At 31.8% G+C, this 19,657-nt stretch overlaps 1 protein-coding gene across 1 annotated transcript in view; it reads right to left on the bottom strand.

The window, feature by feature from the left end:
- Nucleotides 1-5,226: 5,226 nt before the first annotated feature.
- The window catches only part of LOC126771626 (beta-1,4-N-acetylgalactosaminyltransferase bre-4-like), a 181,462-nt gene continuing 167,031 nt past the window's right edge, over nt 5,227-19,657 (bottom strand). Inside the window, exons 2-10 of the mRNA XM_050491615.1 lie at nt 12,723-12,823; nt 11,345-11,549; nt 10,911-11,206; nt 10,554-10,689; nt 9,670-9,767; nt 9,174-9,363; nt 8,823-8,945; nt 7,878-7,973; nt 5,227-7,507 (exon numbers count right to left, since the gene is read on the bottom strand). Coding sequence (XP_050347572.1) covers nt 7,375-7,507; nt 7,878-7,973; nt 8,823-8,945; nt 9,174-9,363; nt 9,670-9,767; nt 10,554-10,689; nt 10,911-11,206; nt 11,345-11,514 — 1,242 coding nt within the window. The 5' untranslated portion in view covers nt 11,515-11,549; nt 12,723-12,823 and the 3' untranslated portion in view covers nt 5,227-7,374. The remainder of the gene's footprint in view (nt 7,508-7,877; nt 7,974-8,822; nt 8,946-9,173; nt 9,364-9,669; nt 9,768-10,553; nt 10,690-10,910; nt 11,207-11,344; nt 11,550-12,722; nt 12,824-19,657) is intronic.

The raw sequence follows: 19,657 nt of genomic DNA, 5'->3' as shown, positions 1-19,657 counted from the left end.
AAATACGCCTTTTCCAAAAAGAAGGTGGGAGTACCAAGGTACTCATGAGAATTGATAATAATAAATATTATGCTTACGTCATCTGACGCTCGAAATCTAACGCTTACTCGTCTGACGCTCGTAGTCTTAGTTAGTTTACAACAAGTAAATGTTACACATAAAAAAAACGCGAGTGAAAGGGCTAGTTTGCGTTAGTGTAGTTGTTGTAGTTGTAAAAATGTGAATTAAAATCCATTTGAAAATTTTCTTTATTCATAAAAGCGTTTTTTAAATTAGTACTAAATTAAATGTATTCATTCATTTGTTTCATAGTGTCCATCTGAAATTATATTAAAAATTGAAAATTAGTCAAAACACTCAGGGAACTGTCAGGATGAATAGAGTTGAGCAGTCTCACTAGGTATTTCGCACGTATTCGGTGGAGCCCAAATCATGGAGGAAAGTGTTTGTGATCCTTTCGAACAACGGTCGCTTCCGCTTGTACTGCTAATCATAGAAGTACCAGATAGAGTATTTTTTATTACAGTACTACCTGTATTTACATAGCATTCTATGAACTGACGTGCGCCCCTTTTTATTAATTAAACAATGTGTTAACCCGCCTCACGTTAATAACAAATAAAAGTAATAATTAACTTTTTTGTCCTTAGAACGAACCAGTCTGTGAATAATTGGCTGGATTTGACATTAGCTTGTACGCTAGCGCCATCTTGGTACCTTCGACGTACGTCTTGGCGTGAGACTCCACCTCTAATGGGACTTCCAAGACAATTAGCGACGGATCTCCGTGCTTCTTTACAATTTAGTAATCGACCTGTCTTTGTTTTCAAAATACCTCAAACGGATATATTCTAAACAATTTTATCTAATGTATACGAATATAAATATGTCAAAAAATGTGACAAGAGCTTTGGTCGAAATTTTTGTAAGATTTTAATGCTTTATTCATTTGAATTATTTGACTAAATTATATATAAAATATCGGAAATCGGAAATAATTATAAACTTATTTCCTAACTACGCTATTTAGGATAACCGATTTTGTTTTGTACGTATGTCAATTAAACTTTTGGTTGTATTGATCAATAGAATTTTTGTATTATAAAATTGATTTTTATTTTATTAGGTTCTTACATATGAAATTAACGTTTTGTCGTACTGACCACTTTGATCTGAAATATCTCCTCTTTGGTTAAGAATTCCAAATTCAAATTTATAAATTCATTTAGCTGGTACATTTAAGTTTTGAAAACATTCATTCATTTGTTTTTTCCTCATTATTTTTTTTCTTTGGCGTCGCTTATTACCGCACAATGGAAAACATGAAATATCGGTATATTAACAAGTACGAGTTGTACCGTGGCACCAGTGCTGCAGAAACAGCTCGAAGGATGATGTACGGCGGATGGTGGTGTCGCAAAAGAAAGCACGGTACGTTTTTGGTTTCAACGTTTTCGTTCTTTATGTTTCAACCTTCAGAACCAATCTCGTGGACGGTCGGGACCAAATTGGAAAATGAATAATTAAAAAGGCTATTGTGGAAGCGGATCCATCACAAAGCACTTCAGAGATAGTTGCAGGCTTCGGGGTAAGTGATGAAACTGTATTATTCCACTTGAAGAAAATTGGGAAAGTAAAAAAACTTGAACGATACTTGAACTTATGAATTGAGTGAATCGAACTTGCAAACACGCGTCGACTGCTGTGTTACTTTGCTCAACCGACACAATAATGAAGGGATTTTAAATCGAATCATTACTTGTGATGAAAAGTGAATACTGTACCATAATCAGAAGCGCTCGTCGCAATGGCTGAACCCTGGATACCCAGCCAAATCCTGCCCTAACCGAAAATTGACTCAGAAAAAGTTACTTGTGAGTGTTTGGCGGACTAACGCCGGTGTCGTTTACTACAGCTTTCTAAAATCTGGCCAAATGATTACGGCAGATATCTTTTGTCAGCAACTGCAAACCATGAAGGAAGAACTAGCTGCTAAAAAACCGAGATTGGTCAATCGCTCTAGGCCACTGCTGCTTCACGACAACGCAAGACCACACTTTAAAGAGTTTATTGATTCTCGTCCCCATGGTGTTTTTAGTAAAGGGATCAATGAACTACCTATGAGATGGTAAAAGTGCATAGATAACAACGGTACATACTTTGAATAATTAAATATATTTTACAAAAAAAAAATGACTTTATATTCCTCCCGTACAAAATGCCAATTTAATATATAAGGACCTAATAAAACAACTAAGGTTAAAGTAAAAACTTGGAGCAATAGAAAACAAAGCGCCTCTCTTTTACAGTGAAGTATGGTACGCTAAAAAAGCTGCATTCGAAAGAGGAAAAAAAATATTCGGCGGTAAAGAAAAATGTCGCGAGGTAACCAGTATATGTCAGATGAAATGCTACCTCGTATGTGTTCACACGCGTTCAAGCAGCATGGTGGCACAGTTCTCTCGGTAGATGGAAGGCCTTTGGCCTTAAAGTAGATTAAAAATAGTATTGTATTCAGTATTAAGAAATTGGAAAAATGGTTTGAACGCTTTTAAATATAAATTTATTTAAAAGTATGAAAACCAATTTCATATTATACTCTATGTTAGCTTGCCAAAATTTTTGCATTTGTCTCGTTTCGCACTGATTTATTAAGTTGGCATCGCTATGTGCGTGCGTTAAATATGTAAGAAAGTCGTTAAAAATACTATGAAATTACTATAAATATTACTATTATTCAATATGCTGAAGTCAATAAAAACAAAATATGATGCTAAAGCTGAAGAGAAAAAGCGAAATAATTATGAGTTATGGGGTGCTTTGCGTTCTTATGTCTGTTCATTCAGTTTTTGAATCTTTTTAAGATTTTTTTAAATCAATTCGTTTTCAAAAAAAAAAAACATTAAAACAACAGAAAAAATCTCTCATATATCCATATCCGCGCCTCGAATAATTGCATGCGACACAAGATAACGCAACAATTTCGCAAATAATGATTCACTTCGTTGACTACACTTTTGATTTGATTGATTGTGCGCCCCGTTTACTTTTTATGTTGAGCCATTTTTATAATAAGTTTCTATTAATTTATTATTTATATTAACTATATCGATAAGGTAGATTACTTTTTTTAAAGCGTCATAAAAATGATTAAAGTATTGTATTCCGGTAGGTAAAATAAAAAATAAAACAAGGCATTATATTTGAAAACAAACAATATATTTATAAAAAAAACAAAGACTATACGAAATTAATGCGTCATTATATTTTAAGTAACTGAAGTCTATCTAAAATGTCTATTTTTTTTTCTACATTATATTTGGATGGCTAAGCGAAGTCTGTACACTTAAGACTTAGTTATTAATTTGCATGTATAAAATGCTATGTCAATATAACTACAGTGAAAAGATATTCTAAAGCTTCTTTTTTGACAAAGGAACAATAAAATAGTTTTAATATTCCATTTTTTACTACATACATTGTTTAATTAATATAAATAAGATGGACAATTTTATATAAAAGAAAATACATTCTATTATTCCAATATAAAATAGTTCATTAAAAAAATGTAAAAACCTGCAATGCAAAAGTTTTTTTATAAAATAAAGTCTACTGGATTCAAATGTACTTATAAAGAAATTTAAAATGATATATTATTTATCTATTCATTACTTTTCAAAACCCATCCGCTTGTGGTTAAAAGCCTTTGTTCAAAGGTGTTGTTGCCCTTGATAACGATATCAGATCATGACAAAATTTCTAAATAAATTAATAGATAAAGCTTTTAAAAAAATAAAATTTTTGGACGCCATACTACTTACCTAAATAGCAAATTTTGCGTATATTCCAGATTAAACTAAAAAAAAATAATGTTTTTTTTCTTATATCGTAATTTTTTATTAAAAAATATATTTAATACCAACTGAAGCATTTCTTAATTATTTTAAGATTTCACAAACATAGTTAAATGAAATGATTATAATCACTACAACAACTTTAATTGTACAAAATATAATTTCTATAAAAGCATTTTAAAAGCATTTTAGTTGTGGAGTAATATAAAAAATTAGTAATTATACATATAGGCCTACATGAAGAATAACCATTGATAGAAAACTATAAACTGATTCTTTTAAACTTAACCGGTGTCTTTATGACGTGTTTCTTTGCTTTTGGCCAAAATTTTTTAATTCTGTCAACCTCACACGATTGATCGTGGAGAAGACATTTATACGTATTAGGTAAACTGATTTTGTAGTTTTGTCTGTGATTAAATAAAGACAATTTTGAATCTTAATATAAGTACTTAATTAATTACGATCATAGACAAACGAATGGACAGTACGCAGCTCATCAAACTGTAAATATGGGTCGAAATTTCGAAAGAGACAAAGCGATCGTGTGGCCGTTTCAGATCTAATAGACCATTCTCTATGTCAATTGCAAATAAGCAATATCACTAATATTGCTGACCAGTGCGAATCATAAACTACGATCGCAAGTCTTAACAGAGAAGTTGTTAGCAGTTTAGGCAGGTTCGCACGGCGACGCAAAAGTGGCGAAAAGTCTCAGTCAATATTAGCTTTGCATTCATTGTACATACGCATTTACATAATCAGTAAGATTAACCCTTAGATATCAAGCGGTACCAACGCGAGGCGGCTTAATTTACGTCGCCGTATGGAAAAAGCTTAACATTTGTATAGACAGCGCATTTTATATATAATATAAGCATATTAACACAAAAACAAATTAAATCATACATTGACGCTAAGGATAAAGAGAGTACATTGACGATATAAATAATTTTCTATCAATAGTTATTGTTACAATAATTCCGTATCACATTTAAAAAGCCCCTTAAAACTAAAATGTAATGAATATGCATGCTAATAAAATATCGTTACAATCTCACATTTATCACAATAATGATTTGACTAAAATAATAAAATTAAACTGCATTTGTGGGATACTCAGATACAGAAGTTATTTACTATATTTAGTTATCAGCGAAAATTATTTGCCTAAATCTATTTAACATGGAACTATTTACATTTAAACTTACATATCTAATTATAATAAGTACACTAATATAAACTTAGATTAAAAAAAAGAACCATATCATATACATCACTTGACAGGAAGTTATTAAAAAAAAACTTATGTTTGGCTTTGTTATAAGATATACACATTTGTTATAGACGATTATTCGATGTTTTTAGACTAATTTTTATTTTTTTTTAAATAAATATCTCACACATTGAACAGAGCAGCATCTTTAAATTGGATAATTTAAATAATATGGTATTATAATTGTATTACAGCAAAACTCACACCTTTTAAGTTTTAGTTTGTTTCAAGTGGAATTTTGTCAATTATATCCGTTACAATCAGATTTCCTTTTCAAAACAAAATATCTTTTAAGAACGACACAGATAATTTATACCATTACTATTGAATAATTTGGTGGGTATGGCGATAAAGTAGCCGTTTAAAATGTTTTGTAACTTCTCAGAAAATATTTATCGTATTCGAGAGATTCGAGTTGACAGGTATCACATTGTTTAATATTTATTTTTTTAATTTGTTTTTTTTTTTTAATTTCAAAATTAAATGTCAAATAAGATGGAAACTTTTGGATAAAATTTAATTACTGAACGTAAAATGTGCTCAACCACCTTCCTGAGTCTCAATTCTTGATACACATATAGTTAATTATATTCGAAAGTCCCCGTTGTTTTAATCACCTAATTCATCGTTTCATATATAAGTATATAAGTTTTGTATGGATATGAATATCAAAATGTTTACTTTCATAATTATGGTGAATCAATTGTGTATAAAAAAAATTTCTTCACTTCTTTTTACTTTTAGGCCGCGAATGGCAATTAACTATTCCTCTTAGAATTACATTATGAAGATTCCTAGTTGTCAGCTGTTTTTACATTTTATCATAATTACTACAATAATATAATCTCGATTTTATAAATGGTTAGGTCTTGACAAAGCTTATTTAAAAAAAAAACGATTAGACATATAATAAAACTAAATATAAATTTCAAAAGATACCTAATAGGTTTCTTTTTATTATCGTTTTTAAATTATGGTTAGTGATGTCCCTAAATATCTATAAAATTGTGATTATAATTTTTACTTTATTAGTAAAGGTTTTGTTGGAAATATCCTAAATTATCATCCGTATTGTCTCAGTTTGTGATGATGATGATGTTTATGATTTTTTTAAACGACAGTTATTTATATATTATTTAGTATATAATAAATCGATACAGTACATAAAACTGAAAATTGTTTAATTGTTTATTGTCCTGAGCCAAAATATTAAAAATCCGATCTTAAAAATATAAACGCGTAAACAAAAGACTAGTGATCTTTAAAGTTACACAAATATATTATGTATACTATAGTGGAGTCGTTTACTTTGATTACATCATAGTATATTATTTACTTAATTAATATGGTTTTGTTTACGTTTGAGCAACTAGAGACTTATGTATACCACATTTGTATTTTTTTTCCAACTTTTACTATTACAACTCATGAAAAAATGATATAATAATTATTACATTGCTTAAAATCGTATAAAAAAATTGAATCGACAGTTGACAATAATTGCTCAACTGTAGTATTACATAATTGTTATTCATCATCATAAGGTAAAAAAAAATTGAGATTAAAAATTTTAAATCGAATTTTGAATCTCATGTGTTTTTATATTATACGTGACATTGGCAGAATATTTTGAGCTCAACTAACGTATATGCGGGCCAGAATAAGAAGAAAAAAAATAGTTGCTCAAACGTCATATTATAAGAATACAAGTTACCTATCTACTTATAATACAAATAACATGTTTTCGAATTTGATCCTTCAACATTTATTTTACGTGAAGATGATTAAAAAAAAGAAAAAATAATCTTACAATAGCTTACGGAATATTTACTAACTGACAAACTTTTCACTAGACGTCGAAGGAACATTTATAATTAGTAATCGATTCATTTCCAAGGAGATCATAACAACTCTGGGTAACCACATACTCTAAACAAAGTTTATTCCGATATATCTGCAAATTTTATCCAAACTAATCAACAATAATAAAATACTTCCTTTAATAATTAATCGAATGATAAAAAATGCAAAATAATAGAATAAATTAACTTAAAACGATTAAAGTTGTTATTATCCATGGTTAAACTTAATAATATCAAACACAGAATCAAAAAAAAAAAAAAAAATTCGTATAATCTTAAAAAAAACACGTAATAATAAGGGGTGTTTTATAAATCTGCAGCTATTTCGAAAGGCGTATGGGTGTTACCTATCGCCAAACAGCAGTTTGGCGAGATACGTCCGTCAGCTGCGTTCGTCAATGTTGGTCACGACATGCGTGTAGAGGTGGCGCCGTGTGACGCGCACTAACTCGTACTCGAGCGTCGAAAGACCATCCTTCTGGAATGTTTTACTAGTCTGCGACAGGAGTTGGTATCTAAATAAAAAAAATATATATTAAATACAATTTTCAAGGAAACTGTTTGAATTGTTATTATCATTTTAAACCCAATTATACAAATACGAATCGGTAAGACACAGTTGTTTAATCGAGCTGTATTAATATTAGCTAGTTGTCTAAATTATCTAAATAAGTATTCTGCGGAGATGAGGCTTCCTTCTAAAATTCACTTTAGATCAAAATATCAACTCAGAAAATATTTTGTTAAGTTAAAGTTTCCATAATTAAATCACACGCTTAAGAGTTAAAAGTTTAATTAAGAAGTATCCTCTTCGAAGCAATAGGTAGGTGGGTTGCAGAGATTTCTTACAAAGCTAGAGTTATTATCATGTATACGATAGCTTACCTTTTAGGATTTGGTGCGGATTTCTTATGATCTAACATAGCGTAACGCGCAATTGACATCTTGTACCTTGCTATGTGGTAATTCATCTTTTTTAACCTGAAAACAAACAAATCAAAATTATAAATATACATTTATTCATATAGGCACTTGGCGAATATATTATACTAGCATATCGTCCCGGCTTCGCATGGGTAGATAAGAAGAAAAATATATTTTGGATAGGATTTGTGTAAAATGCGTTCTTAGTAAGCGTCTACGTCACGGAAGGAGTAACTGGGTCTAATTTCAAGCCAATCAGGCGGATAGTTTAGAAAAAATAGATTTAAATAAATTTGCAAAATATTTTAAGGTACAGTAGTTATTACATTAGTACAAACAAATATTTACCCCCTATAGATATATTATTTTTATTTCTAATTATAAGGCAGTCAACAATCAGATAGAAAGTGATCCCAAAAAAAATAAACATTGGAATTGTAAGAAAATTTACCTATTCAATAATGTATTGAAAGAGTCGCCAACGATAAAATAAAAGAAATAGAATATACAAGTAGGATGCAATCCCAAGGGTTCGATGATGATGTCGTCTTGATTGCTTTCGACCACGGCGGTTATTCTCAAGGGAGACTAAGTCCTCTGCGTAGGACATATTATAAGGCACGATTATGCGTGCAAATTCAAGTGCACTCACTATTATTTTACTCTCATAATCCGTTGACGACATAATCCGACACGAAAATAGTTCAGTCACAGGATTAATGGACTTACATTCATTTGAGGCACGGGAGTGTAATTAGTGACAATTATCAAACTTCGGTCTATTATTAATTTTTTTTTTTTATGGTCACCCAGGGTTTGTTCCCAGGACCTTGGAGGTGGTAATGGATGGTGAACGAAGCAAACAGAAGATGAAGAAGAGAAAGAAGTTAATGATGCTACACTTACCTATAAAACATATCGTCATCCTCCCCACCCCAGCCCCAGTACTTATTCGAGAAACCATTCACTTTGGTGAATTGCTCTAAAGTCATGGCGGAGACACCGCCGAAAATGTCCTCATATGGTAACCTGAAATTTATTTTTAATCAATTAACTGTACTATCAGTCCAACAAACAATATACACGGTTATTTTAAGAAAAACAACTTTACTTCAATCTGTGCTACGTTTAAAAAGGTTTGACTCCATTTGGGGAAAAACAAATAGGTAGTAAAAACTTGTTTTATGATATGACATGATTTATATTATGGATTCAAACATAAGATTTAAGAAATATCACAAATTTAAAGATACTTACTTAAACTTTAATTTATCAATAGAAGCGGACATGTGTCTAGGCTGTCGTGGGCAAGAATACAGATTTCTAGAGTCTAGTGGCAACAAGTCTATATCGTGAAAGATGAAGCATTGCCAACCATCCGGTTTTTGCTTTTGGCTCTCCACGAACCCCACATTCATCAGCTTGGCACGATTGAAGTCGCTTGTTCCTAAAATTACATAAAACAGCTTGAACAGCTTACTTTCAGAAGTTTTCTCATCAGAATATAAAAATCGAAGAAGGAATTAAGTATTGTCATAGAACTCCATAAATCTTTATTTTACTTATAATTGTAACTATAAATTAAATTAAATAGTAAAATAACATTAGTTGCAATAACTTAAATCAAGAAAAGGTGTCGAGTAAGAGCCAGCTCAGTATAGCTGTATCGAAAAGGCATGTATGAACTCATACTATGAACGCAGCATTAAATACAATTAATTAGATATTAATAATATTAGTAAACCGTTTTTACCTTCCTGTTCAACGATAAATATTCCATATTCGATTTGCTGCTTCATCAGAAACGGATGCATGTGGTTCAGGAATATCGCCAAATGTTGCTGACGATCTCTGCAGATATAGGCATAAAACTTTTAATTAACCATATAAAATTTTGATAAAATTTTAAATTATTATCCCAAGTATCTTATAACTTCAAATTTCATGCAAACAATAATATACAATACGTTATATAAGAGTTTAGATGCCCGATATTTTAAATTCATCCAAAAATTATGATTCACTTCAACAGGTATAAAGGGAAAAAGTCGCGTCAAAGAAGTTCCCAAGGTAAGATAAACGCTGGCTTGGCGTTTATGAAGATTGCTTATTGGCCAGATAACATAAATATCACGACCCTCGCTTTCACTTAGACACGGAGAAGTGTGAGAATTGGTTTTAGAAATTCAATGCAAAATCGCGTTTATCCCTGCTTCTTATCTTTGTTTTAAAAGATAAATCTATTTTCCTTTAGACATAGTGTAATTGAATTTCATTTTAATCTATCATACCCGAGTTTAGAATTACTTTTGAATATAAACAATAGCTCGTAAAGCGGATTACATCTTACAATATTGTGTTGAGTTTATTGCTTGCGAAATATTACTTGAATATTATATGCAACATCGATGACAATAATATTATAACAGCCATTGAATGCCACAACTGTGTGCCACAGATAATAATCCACTACAATGCGCAAATTACGGATATTTTCTTAGAATTTCCCCCGAAATCTGCTACTACTACTAGTGGAATAGTAATTTGGTATAAATTTCTAAAGATACAGTAGGTTTGTTTCACCCGCGACCTTTTTGCTAGATCCCTGTGATATGTTTTAATATATTTTTTTTTTACCTGTAAGGGACAATAATAGCAACTTTATGTCTTGCTGTGCAGTTTGGTGGCGAATAATATCCTCCAAGTTGTACTTCGGGATATCTTTTTTCGACCCAATCCAATTCTATCTCAGTTTTGTTTACCGATATTGGACCTAAAAGAAAATAATAAAATATTTTTTTTACAATCATCCTCTTTTCCAATTTGGTAAGTTGCCAGTGAAAAATTTTAACAACAGCTAGTAAAATGAATGACTGAATTGACATTAACGTTTTTTTTTGTAAATAATCGCTTAATTATTATTGGGTATTACATAACACATTTAAACATAGATAAGTACGTAACATAAACAATATATTTAAAGTAAATAAGTACCCAAATCAGGCGGCATTTCATCACAAAGAGGTAAAGAAGGTTCAGAGACTTTAAGTTCGCCATCTTCTGTCGTGACCAGATTTTTAATTCCTTCCATTATTTTAGTAATTAAGAGTGGTGTGCTAAAATCTTCTGATACATTTTGGCGCGTCATATTCGATATTTCTCTGCTTGAATTGTTTTTATTCGTACTGTTAGAAAAGTAAACTTTTAGGGAAGAATTCTTCACGGAGTTCTCTATCGCAGCAGATGGAGTTAGTTTTTTAGGCCAATTTTGCAATGTTTTATCACTAGTTCTGTAAAAGATGTGGTAATGAGTTACAAACGTGCAAAAATCATAATAATTCTAATTAAATTAAAAAAAAATAACTGGTTTTAATCATCACAAGAGTAACAATTTTGTAATAAAATCTTTAAATATTTAAAGTTCTCACTTAAGAGTGGATTGCGTTGCGTTATGCAGTGGTGTGTAGAGGTAGGTTCGGAGTGGCGAGGCGTCGAGGATGGATCCGAATAAGTACTCGACCGCGGCGAGCGCCAGCACCAGCAGTAGCAGCAGGCGGAGCGCCCGCGCCGCCCGCCCGCCGCCTGCAGCTGCGCCCATCAACGCATGCGGTGCGCGAGCGCGCGATTCGACTTCTGACATTAAATAAACTTTTTGTTAAAACCTGATTTGTTTGACTATATGGCTAAAGATTTATTATATCATAATAGTAGTACGGCAATGGTGTTTGAAATCTGTGAACTCACTCTTACAAATATTTCTATAGCCAAATACCATTGTCTCTTGTTAAAAATCAATTATCATCAATTGGTCCAACTTGATTACAAATCAATAATAAACGCTGAAGTTTGGTACAAATATTTGAATTAAATTCAAAACATATTGCTGGGAAGCATGAGCTATATGTATCAAATCGTAACCTCAAATTGTTCATCACCCAAGTACTATCTATAAAGGAAATATAAACAGGCAGTTTTTTTTAAATATAAGTAAAATTGCTGAAAGGCTGTTAAAAATGCACTTTAATAAGAAACAAGAATTCCAAATGTAATAATAATAAAAAGCCAGTTAAAAAGGTTATTAAAAACGTTATTAACAAAGTAATTACTGTAGATTAAGTAAATTAGATTTTACATGAAAATACAACCTATAAAATGCAATCATAACGTTTTAGTGCACTAAAGGTTGTAACAAAACTAACAAAAGTATTATTTACGTACGTACGTACGTACATTATTTACGTACCTAACTACGAGCTACAATTTTAGCATACATTTGTCGGGATTTTAGCGAATGAAAAACTGACCATCTTCATTAAAAAATTTCATAAAAGCAATGAATATCAAAAAAGGATCTAATATTTTGTGTACAAACATAAGTAAGATGATATATATTTTTTGCTTAAAAGCACTCCAGGGAAATTTGGATCACTGAGCCATGAAAAATGGTTCGCAGTCAGCAGTTCGCAGCAGTTATATTTAAAAGGCGCTGGTTTTCGCTAACTTTAGTAAACATTTATCTTGCTGAGTTAAAACTGGACGTTATTTATTGCAAGAAGTTTAAGTCTACGTAATTTGGTTGTGGTAGGGATTTTGGATATATACATTCAAAAGAAAGAAAGTAACACTACCAATGTCCCAGGGCTTTGCTAATTGTTAATTGTTCTCCTGCTATCTTTCTGCTTCTTGTAACTTTTATTAGCTGATTCTCCTCTGGATGTTTCTTTTCGGTTTAAAATAGTAATATATATTTGTCAAGCAATAAGCATTTGTAATATTACAATATATTAGTTTCTAATAAATCATTACCTGTTTCTGAAAAGTATATAAGGAAGGAGCTCTATGAAAATGTCCCATTGTCCTCACTAAAGGTCTTCAAGCAAAGGTGTTGTTACTGTTTCCATGTTTGCCTGTAAACAGAAAAAGTCAATGTTAAATATTTTGTATTAAGAGTTCAAGATATATAGCGTTTAAGACATATAACTTATAATAATAATATCCTGGGACATTATTCACACACGGCCATCTGATCCCAAACTAAGCAGAGCTTGTACTATGGAAACCAGACAACTGATATACTACATATACTAGTTTTTCTTTTGTAAATACATACTTATATAGATAATTACACCCAGACTCAAGACAAACAGACATGTTCATGCACACAAATGTCTGTCCTGGGTGAGAATCGAACCCACAACCTTCGGCGTAAAAGACTACCAACTCTACCAACCATATTTTTTTTAACGCAGGAAAAAAGCGTTACGCGTTTCCCCCACGGGAAAAATGGGGGGGTATGTGGGGCTCGCCGGTGTCCAAGGCGCCGAGTGCGCCCCGAAAATCGAAATACCCACTAAAAAACCAGCGGTACCCTTTCCGTCTTAACGAGGAGCGCCACGGATTGCTTTCGCTTGCTACCGTGACGAACTATCTACCAACCAGGCCAACCGGCCCGTCAATAATAAGATCACATACATTACAATCCTTCACAATTTAATGTACGTCTTTACATATTAGCTTTAATAACAAAATACTACATATCATCCGTATGTTATTGTGTATGATTAAAAATATATATTTATGTTTTTTCATTTACACGTGCAAATGTATTAAGCTGAAAATCCTTCGATACTAAGTAAATATATAAAATGTATTCAATAAAAACTCTTTTGTTAAACAAATGAGGGACGAATGTATATGTTATTTACACTTCAATCTTCTTTTATTGCACGCGTATTATGACGTAACGAGGAACGGGGTGAAGTTACGTATGTACAATGACAAGCGGTAATTAATGCATACATGGCTGTATGCATTGCAAATCAAGAACGGTACGCAGATATTAAAACGCTAGAAGTATTTAATTAACAAAATATTAATTCGATAATTTTATAATACTTTATTTACTTTAAAAAATATTTAGAACCACTCTTTTGGGTTACCGGTTTATTATTTAATGCCACGCTTATTCGCTTTATTCCACCACGCTGAATGTGGGTTTTCCAAAAAAAGAGAGGAGACCTTAGCCAAGCAGTGGGACATTCACAGGCTGTTTACTTTACGGCGCTTTGCTTTAGTTGCTTCTTATTTGAATTTTACTTTATAATTTATTTAAAAAAAGAGATTTTGCTGCGTTATGTGTCTGTAATTTTTTGTATATAAGTAAGGGTGATGTGTCTAGCACAAAATTTCTTTGGTTTTTCATGGGTCCTTTAATCTTTTATCTTTGAAGGCAATAGTTATCTTCATATCTCAAAGGTATTCATTATCTGATCATTAAAGCTTTAACTCATGGAACAGAATTAAGAATGTTTTTTATTAAATTTCTTTTTAAAAGACGCCATCTGTTACTACAATCGTCTTATTGGATTTTTTTAAATAGAATACATAAAGTTTCCTTTTAATAGTACAAAGTCGTATTTATAACAAGATTAAGAATTTTATATTTCAAACTAATGGCTTAATATTATTGAATTAATTAATTAAAATAGAATATTTATCCTACTAACATTTAGCAACTGTTTAGGACATAAACAGTTGGTACGCGCGCGTCTTTTACGTAAAGGCATACTGGTGGTAGGGCTTTGTGCAAGCTCGTCTGGGTAGGTACCACCCACTCATCAGATATTCTACCGCAAAACAGCAATACTTGATATTGTTGTGTTCCGGTTTGAAGGGTGAGTGAGCCAGTGTAATTACAGGCACAAGGGACATAAAATCTTAGTTCCCAAGGTTGGTGGCGCATTGGATATGTAAGCGATGGTTGACATTTCTTACAATGCCAATGTCTAAGAGCGTTGGTGACCACTTACCATCAGGTGGCCCATATGCTCGTCCGCCTTCCTTTTCTATAAAAAAAAAAAAAAAAAAAAGGTTGTCTGTAAGAAATTGCTCTCATAGCGACAAGACTTGATCGTTTGTCATTTCATAACATATGAGAGCTCTTCCTTCACCTTCTATTTTATGATATTTATATTATATACGAACTTCTATGTTGTTTTATTTATATAAAACCTCCATAATAGCTACCAAGCCTATTTACATCAGTATTATACTAAAACTTTATTGAGCGTAGCTTGTCCCCAATTAATATTTGTAGCTTTTGTTTTCCGTAACAATAACAGGGTCGGGTTTAACGGCATAATATTTTAATGGTGGTAGGGCTTTGTGCAAGCTCGTCTGAGTAGGTACCATTCACTCATCAGATATTCTACCGCAAAACAGTAGTACTTGGTATTGTTGTGTTCCGGTTTGAAGGATGAGTGAACCAGTGTAGTTACAGACACAAGACATGTCATCTTAGTTCCCAAGGTTGGTGGTGCATTGGCGATGTAAGCGATGGTTAACATTTCTTACAATGCCAATGTGCCACTTACCATCAGGTGGCTTATTAGCTCGTCCACCTACTTATACTATAAAAAAATCCCTCGTCTTGTTTATTAGTAACTTTTAAGGATTTTTTCTTTTATCAAAAAGCAGTGCTCTCCGTGGGCATTTCTATTATTTTGATTGAATTTAGTAGTTGGATGTGGCTGCATTTTATTACCCCTTCCATGCATTATTTTTTATATTATAGTGCTATCCTGTGAGAACTCGCTTCATTACTCACCCGTGTAATATTGTCAACCGACTTATGGAAATGTTATGATTATTATGTTTACATTTTTACAGAAACACTTTTATCTGTAATGTCCAAACATTTATCATACTACATAATTCATAGCCTTTTGATTCATAACTAGCAAGCCAATGGTAACTCCTAAATCACGCCTCGTTCACAATCCTTCTTATAGCATCCATATATATAATAACCTGGCAATAATTATTTTGCTACTAGTGTATCTACGGAAATGAATACATTTGTATTGATTGTTTTAATATTTATTTATTTATTAAGGATCTCCAATAAAGAATATACACATACGTGTGTAATGTACTCGTAACTCGGTACTCAATAAATTAACATAGAAATTATAAAAAAACGTAAACAATGGTTATTAAGACTATGTTGTGCAAATAGGAACTTAAGTACATATTACAAAACAAAATATAAAATCTATTTAAATAATAATAAAATTAAAATAACGAAAATAAAAATCATAAAAGAACCCCCAACTGTGTGGATTAAATGATTTTTCCATACATTTTCGGACTGTACGATGAATGTATTATGATTTTAATTTTATGAGAGAAAAATTTTAAGACTTGTCGTAGGCTTTCAGGGAGTACATTACACTCTGCGTATATGAAGTGGTTGTAATTGCTTTGCATTCAATATTACTCTCTTTGGATGTGCTGTAGTCGGTTATTAGATATATAAAAATTCTTTTATATTAAATAGTTGTATACAATCATTTTGTTTTCGTTGCTAATATAGTTCATGAGAAATCAATATTTAATAATTCTTTTTACCTACAAAATAATACTTAATAATTGAGCCGGTTGGCGTAGTTGATGGATGCTTGCCTTTCACGCCGAAGGTGGTGGTGGTTCGATTCCCACCCAGGACAGATATTTGTGTGCACGAACATGTCTGTTTGTCCTTAGTCTGGGTGTAAATATCTATATAAGTATGTATTTACAAAAGAAAAATAGTATATGTAGTGTATCAGTTGTCTGGTTTTCATAGTACAAGCTCTGTACAAGCTTAATTTGGGATCAGATGGCCGTGTATGAAAAATGACCCAGGATATTAATAACTGGTATGTGTAAATTAGTATTTACCTACAATAGCCACTTACCGCTTTTATTCATTACAATAAAGTCCAACAAGAAATTTCATAAAATTTATTTTATTAATAACAAGTTTTCATCCGTGGCTTCGCCCGCGTTTTGGGAGTAGCAGATGTATCAAAAAAGTATCCTATGTTCTTTCTTGGGATTTCCTTAAGTCAAAAATTGCGTCATACCAAATTTCATCAAAATTGGTACAGTGGTTTAGACGTGAAAGCATAGTAGACCGACTAACTTTTATAATGTTAGGTTTTGTGAGGGACATCATTGACCGAAACAATTAAATCCTTTAATAAATATCATGTCGACGAGGCTGGCTAAATATTTGTTTTAAAACTTGACATGTTTGCGCGCGACGAAATTTTCGCTATACGCTGAAATTTGTTTTGAGTACAAACAAGCACAACCTTTGACATGAGAAGTGGTGAATATATTCTCGAACAATAAGGTCCTATGTACATTACATGTATATTATATTATGAACTTTGTTGGAATAAGAGAGAAAGAGAATTTTGTATCGTTTTAAGCCTAGCTTTTATTATATATTATTTAAGTTATGTATAAAATATATGTATATGCTATCGCCGTTTTTTTAAAGAAATTTAGAATCGTGAATCTTAACTAAAGATTAGTGGTTCAAACCCATTTAAATTTTCATGAGCGTTTATAGTAATTCATATCCTACTCGGAGCTGAAGGAAAATATCGTGAAGAGTGTTTCTGTCGGGTGAAAATCTTCCACATGTCCACAACTAGCATTGGAGCAGTGTGGTGAAATAATCCAAACCTCCATAAATGGACGCCTTCGCCTAACAGTCAGAAATTTACAGGTCGTTACTTTTTTATACGTCTAATTTATTTACTAGACATTCATGGCATGAACAAAGTATGGAAAATGACGCAATAAGCATACGTTCCATGTAAAAGGTAATTTTTCCACAAACAGTGTAAACTCTGAAACGCGCCTCGATTGCCAGGTACGTCATCAAACGCGCGTTTGAAATGTAAATAAATTTACTTAGTACATAGCTGAGCTTTCTACCTAAATGTAGATTGTAGATCAAATTCATTGCACGCATTAATAAATATGAACTTTAGTTCTATATTTTAAGGTTCAGTTTCCTATGAATTGATTAGATACACAACGAGCCGGGTAACTCGTATATCAATTGGAAATATTTTATGAATGGCCCTTTAAGGAGATAGAAAAATTGCCGTATAAAGGAATAGAGAATTTCCGGGCTACAGGTTTCATGTGAGGCAGAGATTCAGACAAGGGTACGGCGCCATTTGACACACTAAGTGTAAATCATGATCCTGACGTGCTATCTCTCGCAACCATTATTTGTAAAGGTGCAAAGTTTCATCATATCTATGCTAATATAATAGAAAAGTAAACTTTGTTCTCTATTTTCACATTCAAAAATCCGATAGATATGGATTTTAAGTTACTTGTAGTTTAAGCGGATGTAGAAAACAAATCGACTGACAAAATTGTTTTTCGACTGACATTTTTGTTTGTACAAAACGCCATGATGTATTGAATACATACATAATACTTAATTACAGATAAATCAGTTTGGAGATGTTTTTTACCTTTTTATTATACTATTAGCATAATATACACAGTAATTAAAACCGAAAAAAAAACCGTTTGCTACCACCTGGGTCGAATTAATTAACGTTAGAAGTGTCATGTCGTTTTGTTGAATATTTTTTCTTTCTAATTAGTTCATTGCTTGATTTAGTTCATTCATTATTCTTATTAAAATGTTAATTTGAATTTAAGCACCCTGAATTTAATCCCATACAAAATATATGGCAAATAGTGAAAACATACGTCGCAAAACAATATCTCAGTGAACATGAATGCTATAAGGACAAGGAAATTTTTGTCTACATGCTATTAAAGAGGATAAGAAATTTCAGGGTAAATGTGTATTGCCTATGTTTGCAGAATGTCTGGAATTAAAGAAGTTTATGAATGAAAATCACGTTTAACGTGAAACCTACTTATAAAATAAAAAACAAAGTCACTACTACAAACGCAAAAACTACTGCAAGTTGATTCGACTGCACTCGTATAATTTTTTAATATGTCAATTTGACAAGTGATCAAAGGATCACGTACGAAAGACGATAGAATTCACTTCGACTCGAATTAGATGCATCCGTCTAAACTCACAGGTCAGCTATAGAGATTATATTGTTTTTATGTTGTTTATTTATATGTTTAACATTATGTCAATATTTGAGAAAATTGGGAGTATTGCATAATATTTTAAATCGAGCATTCCTGTAAATAAGATGTGGAGTGAGGCTATTTATATACGGTGCTGAAAAAGGAGCGGCACTACCAACATACCGGCGACGAATCGGTATACCATATGCAGGTATTTAAAAATGCAAACATGTACATGTCGCATGTACGTGTTTGCATAGCAAACGCCATTGCGGCGCCGAATGTAAATAACCTAAGATGTATTAACAGTGCGTTCGTGAGATGTATTTAAAAACAATTCCATATAAAACTTTAATTAATCATAATTGTCACTGCAGCACGGGGTCCACGGCTGTTAATACAAAGACAAAATTAAGTATTTCATATGTCGGAGGAAGAGATGGAATGGAGTAGATTGTTGGTTGTAATACGCAAGTTACAGATTCTTTACAATTTAAATAGTTTATATTTTGTTTGTATCTTTACATTTCATTTTATTTGTTATAATTTTTATATTGTTTAAAATCTTACATTTTTATTCTATATTGTATCAGAGTAGAGGTCAGCCTCGAGCGGAGTCGAGGCGCCATCTTTACATGTTTTTGGCGGGAATTCTAAAAAGACGCGGGATCGGTTTGGATCATTTGGGGGATGGAATAATTGTTTTGGTGTGTGTTGTGTGATTATTTTAATTGTTGATGATTGTTTATTTTATTGGTAAAGTAACTTTAAGTCGACAAGAACTGTGAAGTGATATTTGTAAAATCAATTTAATTATACTTTGTTATGTT

Source organism: Nymphalis io, chromosome 11 (assembly GCF_905147045.1).
Source record: "Nymphalis io chromosome 11, ilAglIoxx1.1, whole genome shotgun sequence".
NCBI lineage: Eukaryota > Metazoa > Arthropoda > Insecta > Lepidoptera > Nymphalidae > Nymphalis > Nymphalis io.
The sequence above is the reverse complement of the archived record's forward strand: the minus strand, read 5'-3'. Positions and strand labels throughout refer to the sequence as shown.